The sequence below is a fragment of the Eulemur rufifrons genome, chromosome 30, assembly GCF_041146395.1.
Source record: "Eulemur rufifrons isolate Redbay chromosome 30, OSU_ERuf_1, whole genome shotgun sequence".
In the NCBI taxonomy this organism is placed as follows: Eukaryota; Metazoa; Chordata; class Mammalia; order Primates; family Lemuridae; genus Eulemur; species Eulemur rufifrons.
The window spans coordinates 25,230,372-25,248,311 of NC_091012.1; the positions used below are offsets into that span (position 1 = coordinate 25,230,372).

General features: G+C 50.5%; 1 protein-coding gene across 5 annotated transcripts; it reads right to left on the reverse strand.

The window, feature by feature from the left end:
- Window positions 1-2,646: 2,646 nt before the first annotated feature.
- Window positions 2,647-7,851, reverse strand: LOC138378229 (protein EOLA1). Of its 5 annotated transcripts, none has more exons than XM_069463568.1 (5): window positions 7,673-7,851; window positions 6,497-6,549; window positions 5,032-5,149; window positions 4,649-4,931; window positions 2,647-3,853 (listed from the first exon to the last, which is right to left on the reverse strand). In XM_069463568.1, the coding sequence occupies exons 3-5, from the start codon at window positions 5,035-5,037 to the stop codon at window positions 3,630-3,632; spliced, it is 513 nt and encodes a 170-aa protein (XP_069319669.1). In that variant the 5' UTR covers window positions 5,038-5,149; window positions 6,497-6,549; window positions 7,673-7,851; the 3' UTR covers window positions 2,647-3,629. The 5 variants fall into 5 exon arrangements, with proteins under 5 accessions (XP_069319669.1, XP_069319667.1, XP_069319668.1 ...); XM_069463566.1 differs by lacking the exon at window positions 7,673-7,851 and adding an exon at window positions 7,126-7,177; XM_069463567.1 differs by lacking the exon at window positions 7,673-7,851 and adding an exon at window positions 7,126-7,177 and having other exon boundaries at window positions 5,032-5,172.
- Between the last annotated feature and the right edge of the window lie 10,089 nt (window positions 7,852-17,940).

A 17,940-nucleotide genomic window follows, 5' to 3' on the forward strand; every position in this document is an offset into this window, starting at 1 on the left:
AAGAAACCCTCTTGATTTGGGCCTAATGGAGCAGATCCAACCAACCATTAGGAGTAGTTGGCAGAGACCAAAGCAGGAAGGAGATGGGGGTGGGAACAGGAGAAGAGGGGTGTTACCAACTGAGACTAGGCCAACCAGCCTGAGAGGGACCACCGTCTCCTGGGAGGTAGAGTCACTGGGGGCCCATCTGAGCTGGGCAGTCTTGATGATATGCAAGCTAAGGCTAACTGGGGACTGGTCCTTGAGCAAATCAGAGAGGCCATGAGCAGTTCCCCCCCCACCCCCGTCTTCAGGGGTGGGAGTGGCCATGGGATCATGGTTTCTCAACTCATCCCGGGAACACAGAACGGAACGGTGCCTGTTGGCAGATAGGAGACTTTTGTGGGAACTGGAACGACGACCTTTATCACTTTAAGAAAAGAGAGAAGCTGGTGGCCCTGTCACTGGTCCCCTCCCCCACACTGGGCCAGGGCTCCCTCTCTAGATTGGCTGTGAGCCACCTTTGTGACATCACACGACAAATAAAGAGGATGGTGACTTAAGCAGCTGGTTGCCCCGCGACCGAGACTCTAGAATTTCCTGGAGGGTATTTAGTGGGCGTCCCTACGCTGACCAAAGGCATTTCTGACTTGCTAGGATAGTGGTAACAGTCTTGGGTACAAAATGTTCCTGATGCTGGTGTAGCTCCATGGCCAGTCAGAGTATGGAAGAGCAATACGAAGCCGAGCTGGCCCCATCTGTTCGTGGAGAGCCAGCAAGTGGGGTTCCATCTAGTTCTCCAACTGATCTGAATCTGGATTCAAGGGAGGTGTCGGACAGGCCCAGAGACCACGCTGTGAGCCAAGACCAAGCCTCCCAAGATAATCTGCAACTGGAAGACCAAAGCCAACGTGCAGCCAACATGGAAGACAACACCGACCTCCGGAGGCTCTCCTTCCCAAGAAAGCTTTGGATGATAGTGGAGAATGAAGCCTTCAAGTCTGTGCACTGGAGTGACGATGGAGACACCGTGATCATCGAGGACGATCTTTTCCAGAGGGAGATTCTTCACCGGAGAGGCGCAGAGAGGATTTTTAAAACAGACAGCTTGAAGAGTTTCATTCGACAACTTAACCTCTATGGATTCAGCAAAATACGCCAGAACAACTCTTCAGTTCACGCTCCAGGGAACAAGAGGACGATGGTAACGTACAAAGTATTTCTGTTATACAATTTCTCTGTTACTCAAACATCTTCATAGAACACCAAGATGATGATATTGCGCAGGAGTTTAACTTCTGAGGATAACTTATGTTGATATTAAACTACAATAGTGATAAGCTGCAGGTCTGAGTAAAGTCTCAGGCCCGTTAATGTGTTTTTTATATATATATATGTATATATATATGTGTGTGTGTGTGTGCATATATATGTATATACACACACACAAGTTTTTTCATATATAGTGGACATATATGTTTATATATATCATATATCTGTGTGTAAAACTACCTTAATCTATGAATAGTTTCTCTTTGGTCAGGTCATGCTGTAGGACTAATGACACTGGCAACCACTTAAAACATTCTTTTCTCCATTGCAAAACAAGACCATTATCATCTGGGGAAGTGGGGAAAAAATGAACATTTTATCCCAGAATGACTGAAGTGTTTCTTTTGTTTCAGATCTACTGCAACTCCAATTTTCAGAGAGACAAGCCCGAGCTCCTGGAGAATATTGAGAAGAAAGGCTACCTGAGAAACACTGCTCTGATAGCGTCCGGGGCACCAGCTCTAAAGAGAAAGAAGCTGGTAGCTACAAGACGCTCCCCACGAATCCACCACAATAATGCGAAGAAAGAAGCCAACCAAAAGGCCCAGATGGGAGCTCCCAATGTTCAGGGACCCAGTGGCACCCGGTCCTTCACCTTCTCTGGTGTCTGTTCCATGAACAGCATCTCCAGGTATCCCCAGGAAAATTGTCCCGCTCACGAGCCATATGGCCCAAGTGGGGAGGGCACCTCCAGGAATGCCACATTTGTGCCTCTGGCTACTGCCCCAATGGAAGGCACGGGGGAAGTGGCTGCCAGCCCCCAGGTTGTTGCAGATTACGGTTCTGTCATATCTTTGTATGACACCTGCTACTTCATCCTGCTGGCTACCCTCTCGGTCATGTCTCCTAATGAGCCCCCCGAAGAGGAGCCGGAGGGCTCCGCAGATTGCAAGTGTGCACTGTGTGAACAGTTGAAGGACAGTCCAACTCCCTAAACTGAGAGGCCCCTGATGACTGATAAAAATTGCTATTTTCTAATGAGTAACCCGTTTTCGGTCTTAGTAAAGAGAAATAAAACCCCACGGGAGTAAATAAACAATTTAAACGAGAATCGTGAATCTGTGTTCTTTCTAACCTTCTATACTATACACCTCTCCTCGGCCCAAGCCAGGAGACTGAAAAGCCTGTCAGAGACAGGCTTTGTTCTCTGCTGTCCTGTTTGACGTGGAGAAGCAGCATTTTCACACACTTAGTAAAAGGTGCTGCTAGGGAGTGTTGAGGGCAAGCCCAGGAAGATCTGGTTTCCTGGGACCTGCCCCTTGCTCAGCAGACAGAACAGCCTTGCTCCTGATCTTCGCAGTATCACCTTACATTATTCATCAGTCCTAAGAGATTCCTTCCTCAGGGGTCCCCCTGCAGCCCCAAGGTGGCCAGGAAGTTTCTGATCAGCAGCTCAGCGTCCCTAACCCAGCATCCAGGGGTCCCCCAAGAAGACCCACCCGAAAGCCAGGCCCCCCATCTGCCGGGGGATGTATGACCACCTACCTCCTTGCGCAGAAGAGAAGGGCTGAGAAGTCAATACCTGGGGGAGGGGAGCCCATCATCCTCATAGATAACAACCACTAGAAATGATGCTAGGAAATAAAAAAAAAAAAAGATTTGCAAGGAAACAACACTACTTATCACTTTTGAAAGTCAACCTCACTCTGCTGGAGCTGTATTTAGGATCTTTTGGATATGAAGTAGCTGTGTGACACGTGGGACACACATGCTTCATGAAGCAGCAGCCACATTTACAGCACAGCGAGAGGAACCGAGAGCTTAGACAGCTGCTCTAAGGCTGACGTCCTCTTCATCCTGGACGAGTCAGTCCATTAGTGGCCGGTCTTGGGCAAACATTCAGGGTCGGGTGCCAGACTTTCTCCCATGTCCCGTGGGTGCTGCTCAAACATTTCATGAGTTTTGGGTGGAACATAAAGAGGGAAAAAGTTACAAGGGAGCCCCAAACACTAAGTGGCTGTCCACAACACATTTATTGGTACAATCCAGAAACGAGCAGGACCAAAGTTAGCAGCAACGCTGAGACGTTCCCCGGCAGCTTTTCCTTTTACCCACAGGTCAAAGTACTTGAGACCATGTCAATGACCCCTAAGGGGCCTCACACAAGGAGAGCCCCATCCCCATTCCCTCTGTCCCAGTGAAGGAGAAATTTGTTTACGTTTACATGAACAGTATGTAGTGCGTGGCACTCTCCAATGCAGGGACAATTCCAATGCAGGGACAATTCGAACTTAACCTGATGCACACAGGCCTGCTCCATGACGGTGTCATGATTTAGCTGGTTTCTCAGCAACGTTGCTCTCGGGAGCCCACACTCTTCACACCTCATGCCCTAAAGGGATCAGGTGCTCTGGGATGTCTACCTGGAATACATCCTTTCCTCCTTTCCTAGGTATGGGCTCCAGGAGCCACCTGGGGTTTGAAATCGCAGTCAGGTACTTCTGCTTCAGGTTGGTCAGCACAGCTTGATTTTCCAGTTCCACAACCGCATCAGGAGCTAAGTTTTCGGGGCACTGCAAAGTTTCCCCAATGTCAACGAGCCCTGTGCACAGAGAGAAACACACAGATGTTTTTCCCTTCCATAGCCGAAGGCCTGTCTGTGTGACAACATGCTTATTCAAAGTCACAATCGCTACAGACTAAGATGATATCCCCCAAAAGACATGAAGCCAGTCGAGTCCTCCTTCCTGCACACTGATGATGAGCCAAACTCTTCCGGGAATCCTAGGCGAGGCAGAGGGAGGGCCCCAGAAAGGAAGAGGAGCGGCCTTGCCCTCAAGGAAGCCACACAAGTAATGGGCGGCTCCAAGCAAGACAGCTGAGGGCAGCAGTTGCAGATTAGAAGGGCACCAGCCACCGCCAGGAAACCTACAGGTGATGTCAAGGCAGTTCACCAGGTGACAGGTGCTGATGTCTGACCTCAGCCACCCAGGGGCCAGGGAACTTGCCCAGGATGCCACGAGCAGTGGGCCACCTACTTTAGAGGCTACCTGACCCGCTCGCTGTGCTGTGCTGCCTCTCGCGGCCTCTGCCACACACACCCGTGCGCACACAGCCAAACACCACATGCAGACATGGAGCTGACCCAGCCTTTCAGATCACAAACAGGATCTGAGGCCTAGAGTGGAGAAATGATTTCCTGGAGCTCCTGGAACTTAGGCCCGCGGAACCCAGCCCAGGGCCCCTTGCTGCCCCTTAGGAGCTGTGTTGCTCAAGGAAACCGCAGCAAACATACCAACCAGTTCAAATGAAAACAGAAGCCACGAAACTCCCCAGCAACATCCTGGGCAGTTGCTCTTGGAGTTGTCTGCACAATGTTTGCAACGTCATCACTTACCAGCTACCACTCCCCGACCGAACTTTTCCCCTTCCTGAAGCAAGGCCCGAATCTGAACAGGAGTCATCCCCAGCCTCTCCCGCAGCAGCTCCCGCCAGGCGTCATCTTCCCAGTTCCTGTGAGCAATGTGGATGGCAAGGGTACAGTTCCGGTGGCTGCTCAGCAAGGGACGCCAGCGTGTCTCCACGGTCTTGACCCCGTTTAAGATAAACCCTGCATAAGGCTGCCGGAAGGAAAGGCAGCCAAATTTCATCTTCCGAGAGCTCCCTGTGCGCCATGTGGCCTGCGGAAACAGAGGCACCTCCCACACCAGGCCTCTGAGCTCCCAGGCAGGGGGCCTGCCCTTCCCCCGATGTCTCCCAGGTGCCCTAAACCTCACTGACCTCCATAGCCCGCTGCTTCTGTCACCACGCAGTCACTGACGTCCTGTGCCACGGTAGGCCCAATGGAAGGGGTTGGGATTCAGAGGACTCGGGACCATCCCAGGAAGTCTTTGGGGAGCTCACCGAGTAGGGCGGGGGCAGCTAGAGAAAGACACACAAAGGACAGAGTGTGGTCAGTGCTGTGACAGAGGTCACTGAGCCCTGGGGCAACACAAGGAGGGAGGGCCCCCTTGGCCTATGGACAGTCTGCCTGGCTTTAGCTGGCTTCCTGCACAGAGGGATAGTCCTGGGCTCTGCCTCTTTGCTTCCCCCGGCCCCGCCCCTGCCGCCAATATGCTCAGCTCCCTAGCCCTGCAGGTTATTGAGCGCTACACTGTGTCCCTTTAAAACCCATGTGTTGAAGTCCTAACCCCCAGCACCTCAGAATGTGGCCTTTCACAAACAGGGTCTTTACAGAGGTAATCAAGTAAAAATGACATCATTAGGGTGGGCCCACATCCAAAATGCCTGGTGTCCTTATACAAAGGGGGCAATTAGAGACAGTGATGTACACATGGAGAGCACCATGAGAGGATGAAGGCAGAGGTCGGGGTGACGCTTCTACAAGCCAAGCAACGCCAAATATTGCCAGCCAACCACCACAGCTAGGAGAGGGGGACAGAACAGATTCCCTCTCTCGGCCCACAGAACATACCAGCCGACCCCGCTGATACCTTGATTTCAGACTTCCGGCCTCCAGAACTGGGAGACAACCAGTGTCTGTTGTGTAAGCCACCCAGTCTGTGGCCCGTTGTTATGGCCATCTTGGCAAACTAACACATAAGTGTAAGACGTTCCCCACACGTCTCCACAGGGTAAGGCACGGCCTTTCCATTTGATGGCACATCAAGCACGTTCTCTCTGTACAGCTGCATATACCTTACTTTTTAATGCCTGCGTGGTATCCTGCTGCTTGTTGTCCCACAATTTACCTCACCATCCCTCTACTGGTGGAGAGTGACGAGCTGCTTCCCATTTTCTGCTGCTAGAAACGATATCACCCCTAACACTCACTGTCTGAACACGTGCTGAAGAGGATGCCTGGGTCACATGGCAAGCACATCTGAGATGCTGGGACTGCCAGCAAATGGCCTTCCACAAAGACCCACCTGTGCACACTCCACCAACCACCCATTCTGCTGACGGGTGACAAAAGATCACCCTATTCCTTGGATTTGGATTACTTATGAGGGAGGCTGAATGTCCCCCACGGGGCCTGGCCATTCCTAATTCTTCTATGGGGCTGTGTGACTGGAACAAAGCTTTGCCTAGTTTTCACCACTTGCTTTTTTAGCCAACCCTTTTCTCATTAACGCCATAAAATCAAAACAATGAAACATGAACTGCGAGGGTGGAATCCCTGGTGAGAACTGACTTAACAGCAAGAAGGGGGTCGAGTGCCCTCCTGCCTGGTGCTGCAGAGTACCTGCTCTGTGGCCCTAGGAGAAAACAGTCTTCCACTTGTCTCAGTGCCTTCACCTGCACAACGACAAGGGTCACAAGGAGAAAAGGTCATTAAGCACAAGTCAGCAATGCTGGGTCAGGGTACTAGGAGGGTCTTCTACTCAGCAGGGTTTAGAGACCAAGAAGAGCTGGGAGGGCCAGTCTTATCGGTAACACACATATGCACCTCACGCCTGGCTTGGTTCTGCTAATGGTAGCAGTGGGACACACCTCCCTGTCTGGGTCAAGGACCACACAATGCACCAGCCAGCAGGGCAGAAAATCATTTCATTAAGTGGCTCCCATTCTCACAGCCTAGCACCGCCCCCCCCAATCCAAGAGGAGAAAAATGACACCCACCTTCACATTGTCAGAGGGCAAAGGTTTGGGGGGGGCCTAAATCCCATTTCCCTGGATTTACTTTTGGGTAGGCCAGGCTGGGCCCTGTGCCATGGGCCACAGAGCTGGGCACCACCCAGCCTCAGGTCTTAGTGAGTTCACAGCTTAAGGTATGAGCAGAGCAGGAGGCGGGAGGACAGGGCTGAGCTGGGGCTCCTGCACAGGGAGCAGCACATTTGCTTTCTACATGCAGACACAAGCAGGCACAGGCACCTAGAAGGAGCAGGGGTGTGAGACGTTGGTGGGAGGAGGGCACAGGAAGGGGGTCCCCAGACCCACAGCTGGGGCAACCCCAGAGGTACTGTGTGCAGAGGGCGGAGCACACAGGCCCCCGAACAGTGGTTGGTGGCTCCCTTTTTGCTTCAGCTGGTCTCCCGGGCGCCTGGGGCCAACTGCAGCCTTTGGCTATGGGGCAGCACAGTCTTCAGCCTCTCTGCAGCCCGGCGAGGCCACCAGCGCAAAGATGACGAGCTCCCACGGTCAGAGGAGGAGCCAACGTCAGCAGAGAGCACCCCCCCCCCCGTATTGGGTGCAAAGCCGCCGGGGCCACCTGAGGGAGACAGGTAGATAGAGATAGGTGACAGGGACTCGCTGGAGTTAACCCTGCGGCGTTGGTCCAGCTCTGGACACCCGTGCGCAGCGCAGACAGGCACGCACTCACGCACGTACGTACACCCCCACGCACGCACATATGCACGCAGGCAAGCAGGCAGACAGCCGCGTACTTCGCATCCACACAGCTACAAAGACACGCACTTACGTAAACAAGCACGTAGGCACGCACGGGCCCCTGGGAGACGCCGTTTGACTCACAGGGCCCTCACGTACGCCAGCAGACAAGGTTGTGGCCAGGGGTCTGGAGACCCGCGGACCGGAGGGCAGACCAGAGGGAGGAAAGGGGATTGGAGGGAGGAAGAGGAAGGGGAGGCGGCAGGATGAGGCCAGGCTGTAGCCCTGTGGGCGGCAGGGATGTGACGGAGGGGGCGGAGCTGAAAGTGCTGGGGGAGGAGTCGGGGGCGGGACTAGGGTAGGAGCAGGGCGGGGCCGAGGGGGACAGCGAGTTGGGGTGGGACAGAGGCCCGAGAATGAACTGGGGGAGGGGCCAATGCATAGCCTGGAGCGGAGGTGGGAGTGAGCAGTGCCCCGCTGGGGAGGGGAAGGGCGGGGCCCACAAAGCGTTGGGGGATGAGTTGGGGGCGAGGTGTGGGAGGCGCCGGAGCAGGAGCCGCGCAGGAGCTGGGCTGGCTTGTGGGAAAGGTGGAGGAGGAGCTAGTGCGGAGCTGTGGGAAAGACCTGGAAAAGGAGGATTTGGGGAGCTGCCCAGCTCTCTCCACCCTAGCACTGCCTAACAGCCTAACACTCTTCAGAGTCATAGTGTGCTGCATGGTCACTGGTCCCTGACCCAGCCTGCTCTCTCAGAACTCCTTGCTTTGCACAGGTGATTCCCATAGCAGGAAATGCATGCCTCCTCTTGTTCTGGCAAACTCTTGTCCTCCCTCAAGGCACAAGTATAAAGTTACATAAGCTTTCCCACCCCCAAGTGTTAAGGACTTTTGTCTCCAAAATCTGGTACTGGTAGCATTTCATGCCTTGCCCCCACCCTCCGTCCATTAGGCGCTTGTAACTCAGGGTTGTAATTGCTCTCTGATGGTATGTGGCCTCTTCAGGGTCTCTGAGTTCCTTGAAGGCAAGGCCTGTGATTTACTCATTTCCATAAGCACGGTGCGGGACACAGTAGCTGCTTAGTGAATGCTGAATCAGCAAAGGACTGCTTTCTCTTCTTTTCTAGTGAGATGTACCTAACTCTCTCCTTGGAGGAGCTCAAGGAAACAGGAATGCTAGAGATGAGATGAGGTGAGGGGGAGAGTTTCCCTCTTCATGGGGTGTACGCCTCAGGGCTACAAGGGACCTTAAGATCACCAACTCCAATCTCTATCCATGCCGGTGTCCCCTGTTGGCCTCCTTGCCCCCGTGAATGGTGGCCAGCTTCTGCTAAACACCGCAGAACCTCCTAGGAGCAGTTTCAAATCATAATTGAGGGTTTCCTGAATGGTGGGCTGCTGTTGTTCCTCCCATGTCCTGTTGTTTGAAGAGCTACAACTTGCTTCATGAGCCAGGTACTCATACGTGGCTGCTAGCAGGGAAACCCATGGTCGTGCTATGAGGGCTCCCTTTTCTTTCTTTTTTTTTTTATTTCAGCATATTATGGGAGTACAAAAGTTTAGGTTGCGTATATTGTCCTTGCCCCCACCCCCGAATCAGAGCTTTAAGCCTGTCCATCCCTAGATGGTGCTCATCGTACTCATTATGTATGTATACACCCATCCCCTCCCCCCCCCCCCACATCTGCCTGACACCGGATTAATGTTATCCTAAATGTGCCCTTAGGTGATGATCAGTGAAACCAATTTGATGGTGAGTACATGTGGTGCTTATTTTTCCGTTCTTGGGATACTTCACTTAGTAGAATGGGTTCCAGCTCTATCCAGGAAAATACAAGAGGTGTTATATCACTATTGTTTCTTATAGCTGAGTAGTACTCCATGGTATACATATACCACATTTGATTAATCCACTCATGTATTGATGGGCCCTTGGGTTGTTTCCACATCTTTGTAATTATGAATTGTGCTGCTATAAACAGTCGAGTGCAGATGTTCTTTTTTATAGAATGTCTTTTGTTCTTTTGGGTAGATGCCCAATAATGGGATTACTGGATCAAATGGTAGGTCTACTTGTATCTGTTTAAGGTATATCCATATTGCTTTCCACAGAGGTTGCACTAGTTTGCAGTCCCACTAGCAGTGTATGAGTGTTCCTGTCTGTCCGCATCCACGGATGGCTCCCTTTTCTACCTCTCCTAGCTGCTCCTCATTTTCCTGTGCATGCTGAAAAGTGAGTGCAATTTGCTTGCTAGTGCACAATCTCCCTGGGTGAGAGCGAGCAACAGAGGTCTGCTCTGTGGTCTGACAAGGAGAGGAAGTCCCAGGTTAGCAGCTGCAAGACCGGTTCACAGCTGTGGTGGTGGGTGGGCCTAGGAAGAATGGCTTTACCAAATTGCAGGTGGGCATAGGGGTGGTGTTTGGCTACCCTTGTGAAAGGCACCAGAATGCATCCCAGTCTTAATTTTCATTACCAGTTACAAGTCAGCATTAAACCTTAAAATGCTCTGATTTCTGACTTCCGTATCACATTCTCTTCACAGGCTGCTTCCACATCTCCTCTCATTAACAAAAGTCCTGGCAGGGACAGGCCTTCTCTCCTTCCAACTCTGCTCATCTCTGGGAGATCAGCCTTCACCTCCCCAGACTCATCCCACTTCCGTCTTCCAGTACATGGCCAACTGTGGACAGGCAGGGCCTTCTCAGGTTCCTTGCTTTGCTCTCTTGCTGCTGCCAAGGCTTGGCTGTACCCCACTAACACGCACTCAACTGGGGCCAGGAGTGAATCTCCTCTTCCAGCTCTGCTTACTTCTCCAGACCTTGATTGCATCCCCGTCATGCTACCTGTCTTCCTTTTAGGAAATCCTTGCCTTTTCCAAAGATCTCTTTGCAGCCGACTGCCCACCAGGACATTGCTCCTTTCCCGAAACCACAGCACCCATCCAGAGTTCTCCTCCCTCTCTGATACCCAGGGAGCACCCTGCAGAATTCCCTGTCCACCCCAATGGCCTTCTGAGCCTTGCCTTTGTATTTCTTATCCCGTTCCTCTCCTTTCTACTGCCGTGGCAGGCCAGCCTCCCTGGCTGGAGTGGTCCTCTGGGAACTTGCAGCCATCTTCCCTCTTTGTGCTCAGCATCACTGGCTCAGCAGTCCCTCTCTTTAGCTCAGATGCTCCCCTACAGAGCCATTCTTTATGCTCAGTGTGATTTCTGTGTAACTCCTCCCTTTGTCTGAGCCTGTCACCCCCTTTCTCTTCCCTTGCCTCTCTACTTTACCTTCCAGAATGCCGCCTCTTCCCCTCCCTGTGCTTCTTTGACTCTGAGGCCTAGGAGGAAGGTGTCCTCCTCCAGAGAGGGCTCCTGCCCAGTGTTCTGAGGCACCACCAGCCTGGGACTGCTGTCACCCAAATTCATGGTTTTCCTTCAAATAATTCTTGGTCAGTCTACTTTCCTCTTCTAGGAAATGCCTGTTTCCCATTTTTCTAATTGAGTTACTTATCTTGTTGGTATGGAGTTGTTGGAGCTCCTTATGAAGTCTGGATCTAATCCTGCATTGGTTATTTGTATTTCAGATACCTCCCCCACTCAGGGGCATATTTCATCCTCTCTTTGCAGGGCTATTTTGGACTTGGTATTCACTTAGGCTCTCTGAGTTGTAAGTAACCCCAAAGGTCATGGAGTATCCCAGTGCCCCTCCTTTTGGAGGCTGTGACAGTCCCCCTGCCACCTCAGATGAGTATTTCCCTGAGGGGGAGGTGCTCATGCTTCGGCACTCTGCCCATTAGATTAGAGAGGGCTCCCTTCTTTACTCTCTTGCATTAATTCATTCACCATTTAGCTTTCCTTTTGTGCCCTGGACTCACACAGGGTCATGTGAACACACAGCCCACACACACAGGAGAAGCCCAGGAAACCATGCAGCTGTGTGAAAACAGTGAGCCTTGTTTTCTTCTGCCTGACCACTCTATTATGTCCTCTCATCCTGAATCCAGCCTGTTTGCCAGACTCCCCCCTTTTTTTCTCTCTGTCCTTTGGGCAGCTCCCATTTGGCTGTGTCCCTCTCAACATGGCCCAGATGACGTGGTGCCACCCTAAAAACTGCATTCATTTCTAGTTTTGTCTTAGTGACACTCCAAGTGAACAGGAATAAGCTGCATCCCAACAAAAACTGCAGACAGGAGTGGGCTACTTTGACTCCGTCGGTTAGGTGTGGTGCCTGGCACAGACTGTGGAAGAACAGAGTTTAAACCTTCTGAGTTTCTGTGAACGTGGGCACCTGTCTTCTCCCTAGTTCCCCCGCTTGCCTTCATATTACAAACTGTTAGAAGACATTCATTTCCATGTTTCCATGACTCCAAGCTCTTCAGTCAGTCTGCATTTTCTTCTTTCCTCTCCTCTTCTGATGGATCAGTTTTTTGTGCAAATAATGAGCAACCCAAGTGCCAGGCCCTCCAAAGCTGGAGGAGGGCTTCAAAACAGCATGTAGTGGCCACGTGAATGTGTGGTCCAGGTTATCTGTTTACATGATTCAGACGGGGGGCGGGGAGGGATTAGTGGACATGTTGCCAGCCCGTAACCATGGTTACAGGGCCCGAATTGTCAGATTAACGTGCTCCATGCAGAAGACCCATTCAGTTGACTCTTGTATACCTGCACACTCACTGTAGCAACTTTGGAAAGTACAGAAAAGTATAGGATAATCAGGAACAAATAATTGTCATAAGGCCATTTCCCAGAGGTAAGAATATTTGTAATTTTTGCCTATTTTCCCCAGTTTCTTTTCTATGGTTTTTTGTTGTTTATTCCATTAAGTTCATGCTGTATTACAATTTTGTCTTGTAAGTTTTCATTTATATTAAGTATTAGCCTATAATCTGAAAGGTTTCTCAGAAAATAAATCTGGCATCTCACTAGGTCTGCAGCTCGTTGGGGAATATATCAGAGTCCAGCCTCTCCCCACTCAAGACCAACAGACAAATCCTCAGGGAATGGATCATCATACTTTGAATCTAGTGACATCCTTTGTCCAGAAACTTGAGCACAGAAGGTCTGGCTGAAGCCACCTTTCAGATTTAGTTTATTGAGAATCCAGATATCAACGTGAAATTGGAGATTATGTCCAACATCCCTCAGACTGTCTAGTTATTCCCATTTACCCATTGCTCAATCACCCAGTATGTAGCCATAGGTCCCTGCAGGGATTTCCTGAGAGATAAAGGAGAATCTCCCAGGAAGTGAGGCCGGGAAGGGCACTGGCCAGGTACACATCTGTCCGGCTGGGAAAGCCAGATCTGTCCCTATTAAAATGGCACTTTAATTAGGTTATTTCCAGTGTAATTTGGCCAATTGTAAGCAAAGGCCTAGATTTTGGGTGGTGATGAGATGGATGCAAATAGTGGTTTGGCTGGAAAAGCAGGTGGGAGGGAGGGAAGGAGTTAGTTGGTCCTTGACTCAAATTCCAAGACCTTTCGGCTATATCACGTTGGGGAGGACTCCGGCACACTTAAATTTTGATGTATATACTTTAGGAGGGAATACTCACTGAGTTTTATTTATGAAACTTCCTTTTGGGCTGATTAACAATGCCATGTCCCGTGGAGCTGCACATTCTGAGACTTATCTTGGAGAACAACAGCAACAGCAACATCCCAGCTTGGCAGGGTCTCGGGTCAAAGAAGCCAGCAGTAACAGGGATCTGCCAATCATTACAGATCCAGCACACGCCAGGCGCTGGGCCAGGCGATTCACATACACTGTGCACATGGCAATAGTCCTGTTGGACGGGGCTTATGAAACCCGTGTCACGTGTGAAGAACTCCATGTTCACAGGGCTTGGTCATGTTTCATGATCACAGGGCTAGTAAGTGACAGGGCTGGGCCTGAGTCCTCCCGAGCCCACACTGTTCCCACTCCTCCCAGCTCGAGGCCGACCTCCTGGCTCCACTCCATTTCTCCTAACAACACGGCATCCCAGCTCTCAGGAGGGGCTCGGGAAGAAGGTCCTTGAGGCCAACGTGCCAAGGCAGGCCTACAGAAGGTGGCAATGAGGACCACACACCCTCGTGCCTTGCCTCTGGTTGCTTCCTGGAGAGTAACTCTGCAAGGTGCTTTGTGTCAAGGCCCTGCTCTGTCACAGGTGATGCTCCTGCATTCCTAGCCTTCCTCTCCTTCCTGGGCACATGGGCCCAGTACAGTCCCCGCATTGCTGTCCCACCCCAGCACTTTCCCACATCACCGCACCCTTCCCCTGGTCGCTCCCATGTGCCCTCCCTCCTGACTCTGGAACCTGGGCTGCTGCCAGCTCCTCCCTGCTGCCTCCTCTGGAGGCTACAGAGAATCACTGGCCTCCCTGTGACACAGAGCATCCCTGGCCCCTGCAGAAGCCCCCTGGCTGTCCCACAGCTCTACTCCTTCCCGTCCCCTCTGATAGCCACAGCCCCTTTGACACAGGAGTTCCCTCAGGACTGTGATTTTTGGACACCTGCTCATCCCTCCCTGGGAGTCCTCAGCACATCCTTTGTGTTCCCACTGGGCTGCGAGGACAGACTGATTTGGCCCATAATCTGCTGGTCCTGGGGCTGTAACCTGAGGGTAGGCAGAGGCCTTCTGAAGCCACCAGGATAATTGCAGTAGCGTCCTAACAAGTTTCTCATCTGAAGCCAGGAAGTGAACACAGAAACAGATGAGTGAGCAGGTGCTTTAGGTGGTCAGCACTTAAACCCCCTCGTAAGTGGTAGATGGGGAGTGACCATCTACTGAAGCTGAATTCTCAGAAGCCCTGAAATCCTCCCAGGAGGTGAAAAATGGTTCCTTGGTGGACATGCTGGCTCGAATTTGAGAAGTGAAAATACTTAGCCAGCTCTCCACTGTCTGCTGTCTGGCACCTGCCCCGCCGGAAAAGACTGGTTTTCAGCGCTCCTGATGGCACCTGTACAGGAGTTCAGGCATGTTCAGAGACTCCCAGGTAGGATCTTGCCCCTGCATCCAATGGAAGGAGAAAATCCTCAGCCTCCTGACATTATAGACGGTATTGCAAAGGGAAGTGCAGAACAGTGCGAGCGAGTGAAGAAGGTGAACCCTCCCTGCTGGCATTTGCATGATCGCCTTCACATCAGATGGATTTGCCAGCATCTGCCACGTAGTAGGCACTTAAAACTTCAGAGAATTTCAAGGCAAGTCTGATCTTGTCAGAAAGTGCTCTAAGAAATGAAGAGTGTTGTCATCACAAATTATGACAGTTGCTTTTTGTTGAGCACCTACTATGTAACAGTTTATGGGACTGATTTACAAGTGCTGTTATAGTTCTTGCCTTCCTCTCTTTTCTGGACACATGGGAGCACTACCTTGCTGGGACAGCTGTAGCTAGCAAGGGTCACGTGACCAGCCCTGTCATGGAGATATGGTAAAAGCATTGTTTGTTTCAGTCTTAGCTCTTGTGCTATTCCTAGGCTTCCTCTTCCATTCAGCAGCAAACATGGCAACCCTGTGTTGAGATAGTGCAAGTTCAAAATGAAAACAGCCTGGAAAAGTTGTACCCCTGAGAGTAGGGGGCCCCTGCCAAACCACCTCAAAATTTATGTGCACAAAAAGTAAGCTTCTGTTGACTGAATCCTTTGAAATTTCAGATTTTGTCTGTTGCATCAGCTACCAGTTACTTTAGCTGATCAATATACAACTACTATTTCTGCTTTTATTATTATTATTTATGTATTTAAATTACAAAGGTAATGGTGCATATAGTCTTTTTGAGAAATTCTAAAAATACTGAGAAATCATAATTTTCCCTTTACAAAGTGCCTTCAAAATTCAGCCCCCTATTCAGAAGAAACCATAATTCACTACCTGCTGTGTTGCATTTTAAAGCTGATTCTAGACTTTTTCATTCATAAGTGCTGCAGTGAGTTTGAGAATTTCACACCTCATCAAGGAACAAGATAAAACAGGACATGGCAGTGGCATAGGACAAGCTTATTGGTCAGCACTTTGAGAGGATGGCATGGGACGGGAAAGTCCTCTCAGCATGGGACCTAGAGATAAAGACCAGGGCTCCCACCTGGAAGGGGAGGGGAGCAAGAGGACTCCCAGGGATCAAAGTGGGCTTCCATGTCTAGGTGATGTGCCTCAGCAGCTCAATGGGGACAGAGGGCTCTTGAAGGGCAGCTGTGGCTTGGAGTCTTTTATAGCCCCAGGGTTATGTGATCTACACCTAGCAAATGTTAGGTGCAGTTCTGCAGGTTATGCAAAGTAGGCAGGCCGTAAATGGTTAAAAATCTGCTGATTTGGGCTATTTTTAAAGCAACCAGATGTGTCAGATTTGAGTTTGTTAGGGGATATTTTAGGAATGGGCTTGGTTTTACACTTCTGGAACCCATTAAAATACTGTAGTTCCCTCAAGCTTCACCTGCCTTCCTATTGTAGTCACCTGTTAGTCATTTCTTCCTGAATGCTACTGCTGTCCTGCCAGTGCTGGGAGGACACTGGCCCAGCTGGCTCACTCTATGAAGAGCTCTCTCTTGCCACCATTTTGTTCTTTCACAGCATTGCACTGATTTTCATGAAAATGTGACCTTTTAAAGTTACACATAGACTAGACCAGTTCTGTCTGTTGTTGACTGTGTAAGGATCAGATACCTCTTCTACAGATATCAGGGAGGTGTCACTTGTGTTACTGATCCTGTTTGTGTTTATGGTTGTGTTGACATGTGACATGTATTGTAGGCCAAATAAAGCTAATACAACAAGGTTGTGTAAGTTTTGAGTAAAACGTTATCAAACAAACATTTCCTGATCCCCTACCGGGTGTCAAGGCCCATGGTGGGCACCAGGAGTACAGGGCATGACAGGTGACCCTTGCACTGAGCAGCTTGTGATCTAATGAGGGGGAGGTATGACCACATAAGGAAGTTCTTTCTGTATGTTTTGATTTCAGAGCCCCGGGCCTCTCCATGAGTACACTGGCTTACTTTGGGATGCATAAATACTGCCATTACAACAATAATAGTGAGCTCTTACTAGTACTTTTAGGTTTATTCAATGGGTCACAGAGATTACCTCATTTGCTAAAAATAAGTAATGAACACAGTAGGCTGGAGATTCTAGCATTTGATTGAGCCCAAGTCAAATACCTGGGACCTTTATTCCTAGAGTTTCTGGCAGAGCACATGGATGGCCCCTGCCCAAGGTTTAAGCCTCCAGTAGTGAAATCACGGTGTCTAACTTGCATTTCATTCTGCCATTCACTTCTGCTGCCATTTTAGAGCACAGTCACAATAATCATTTGAAACCAGACAGTGAGATAAATCAGTAGACCAATGTCCTGACATTTGCTGCTCACCCCAAACATTCATTCACCACCCTTTCGTGATGTGTGAGCCAGGCAGGACAGGGCATGTGTTTTGCTGCCAATCAAAGACATCCTGCTGTTATTTGGGAGGTAATTTGGAGCCTTGGCCTTAGTTGAAAGTTAATATTGACAGGGTTACTCATAATTGGGACCCGCTTTCTAATAGTTCCATCATTTCCCTGCTCTTCTGAGCCCAACTCTGGGTTTTCCCATCCATCTTCTCCCCTGGCACTTGAGGATGCATGCTGTTTCGGGGAACTGGCTGCTAGTAGCCCAGGGTAGACAAAACAACGCAACACCTGCAAAGGTAATTCCCCACAGGGAAGGAGTGCCAATGAGAATAGCCAGATAGGCAGCTTCCTGTGAAGCTCTCACAGCAACAGCTGTTTAAGTAATGGAAATTCTGTTCTAGGGACCCCAATGCAGTTGTTTTCAAATTACTTGTGAATAAATCACAATTGTGTATTACTCAAAACCACCCAGCATCTCAAGAAAACCTGTAGGCCGCACCATGGGGCTTCTATTCCTGAATCGTGTGTCAAGGGCTCCCACACTGCCTGGCACGTTGGAGGTAGCCAATAAACTGTGACCCAGTTTCCTGGAAGATGCCAGGCCGGTGGAGGAGCTGAAGGAAACAGAAGGCATGTCAGTGCAATTGTGCACAGCTTATGTTTTATTTTGCTTATATCATAAGGTAAAGTGCTCCTTCCACTGTCCCTACCACCTTGGCTTTTAGATGATTATAATGTTCAACCTGGAGGGGTCCTTAGAGCCTGCATCAGTCTCTGGGTTATGCCGTTGTCTCCAAGGCCCTCCTTAACCCTTCTGATCTGATCTGCATGTACTCTGCTGTACAAGCTTCACTGACCTCCTGCCTTCCCTTCAACAGGCCAAGCACAATCCCACCTTGGGGGTTTCTCGGCCTGCAAGGCTCTTCCCTCAGATCTCTGCCTGGCCCGCCCATCCGTCCCTCCAGGCCCCTGCTCAAATGCCAGAGAGGCCTTCCCTGACCACCTGTCCACAG

Coding starts and splice junctions, on each gene's coding strand:
- LOC138378229 (XM_069463571.1), bottom strand. Junction 3,854..4,648: donor CGGTCGGGGAGTGGTAGCTG/GTAAGTGATGAC, acceptor CTCTGTGCACAG/GGCTCGTTGACATTGGGGAA.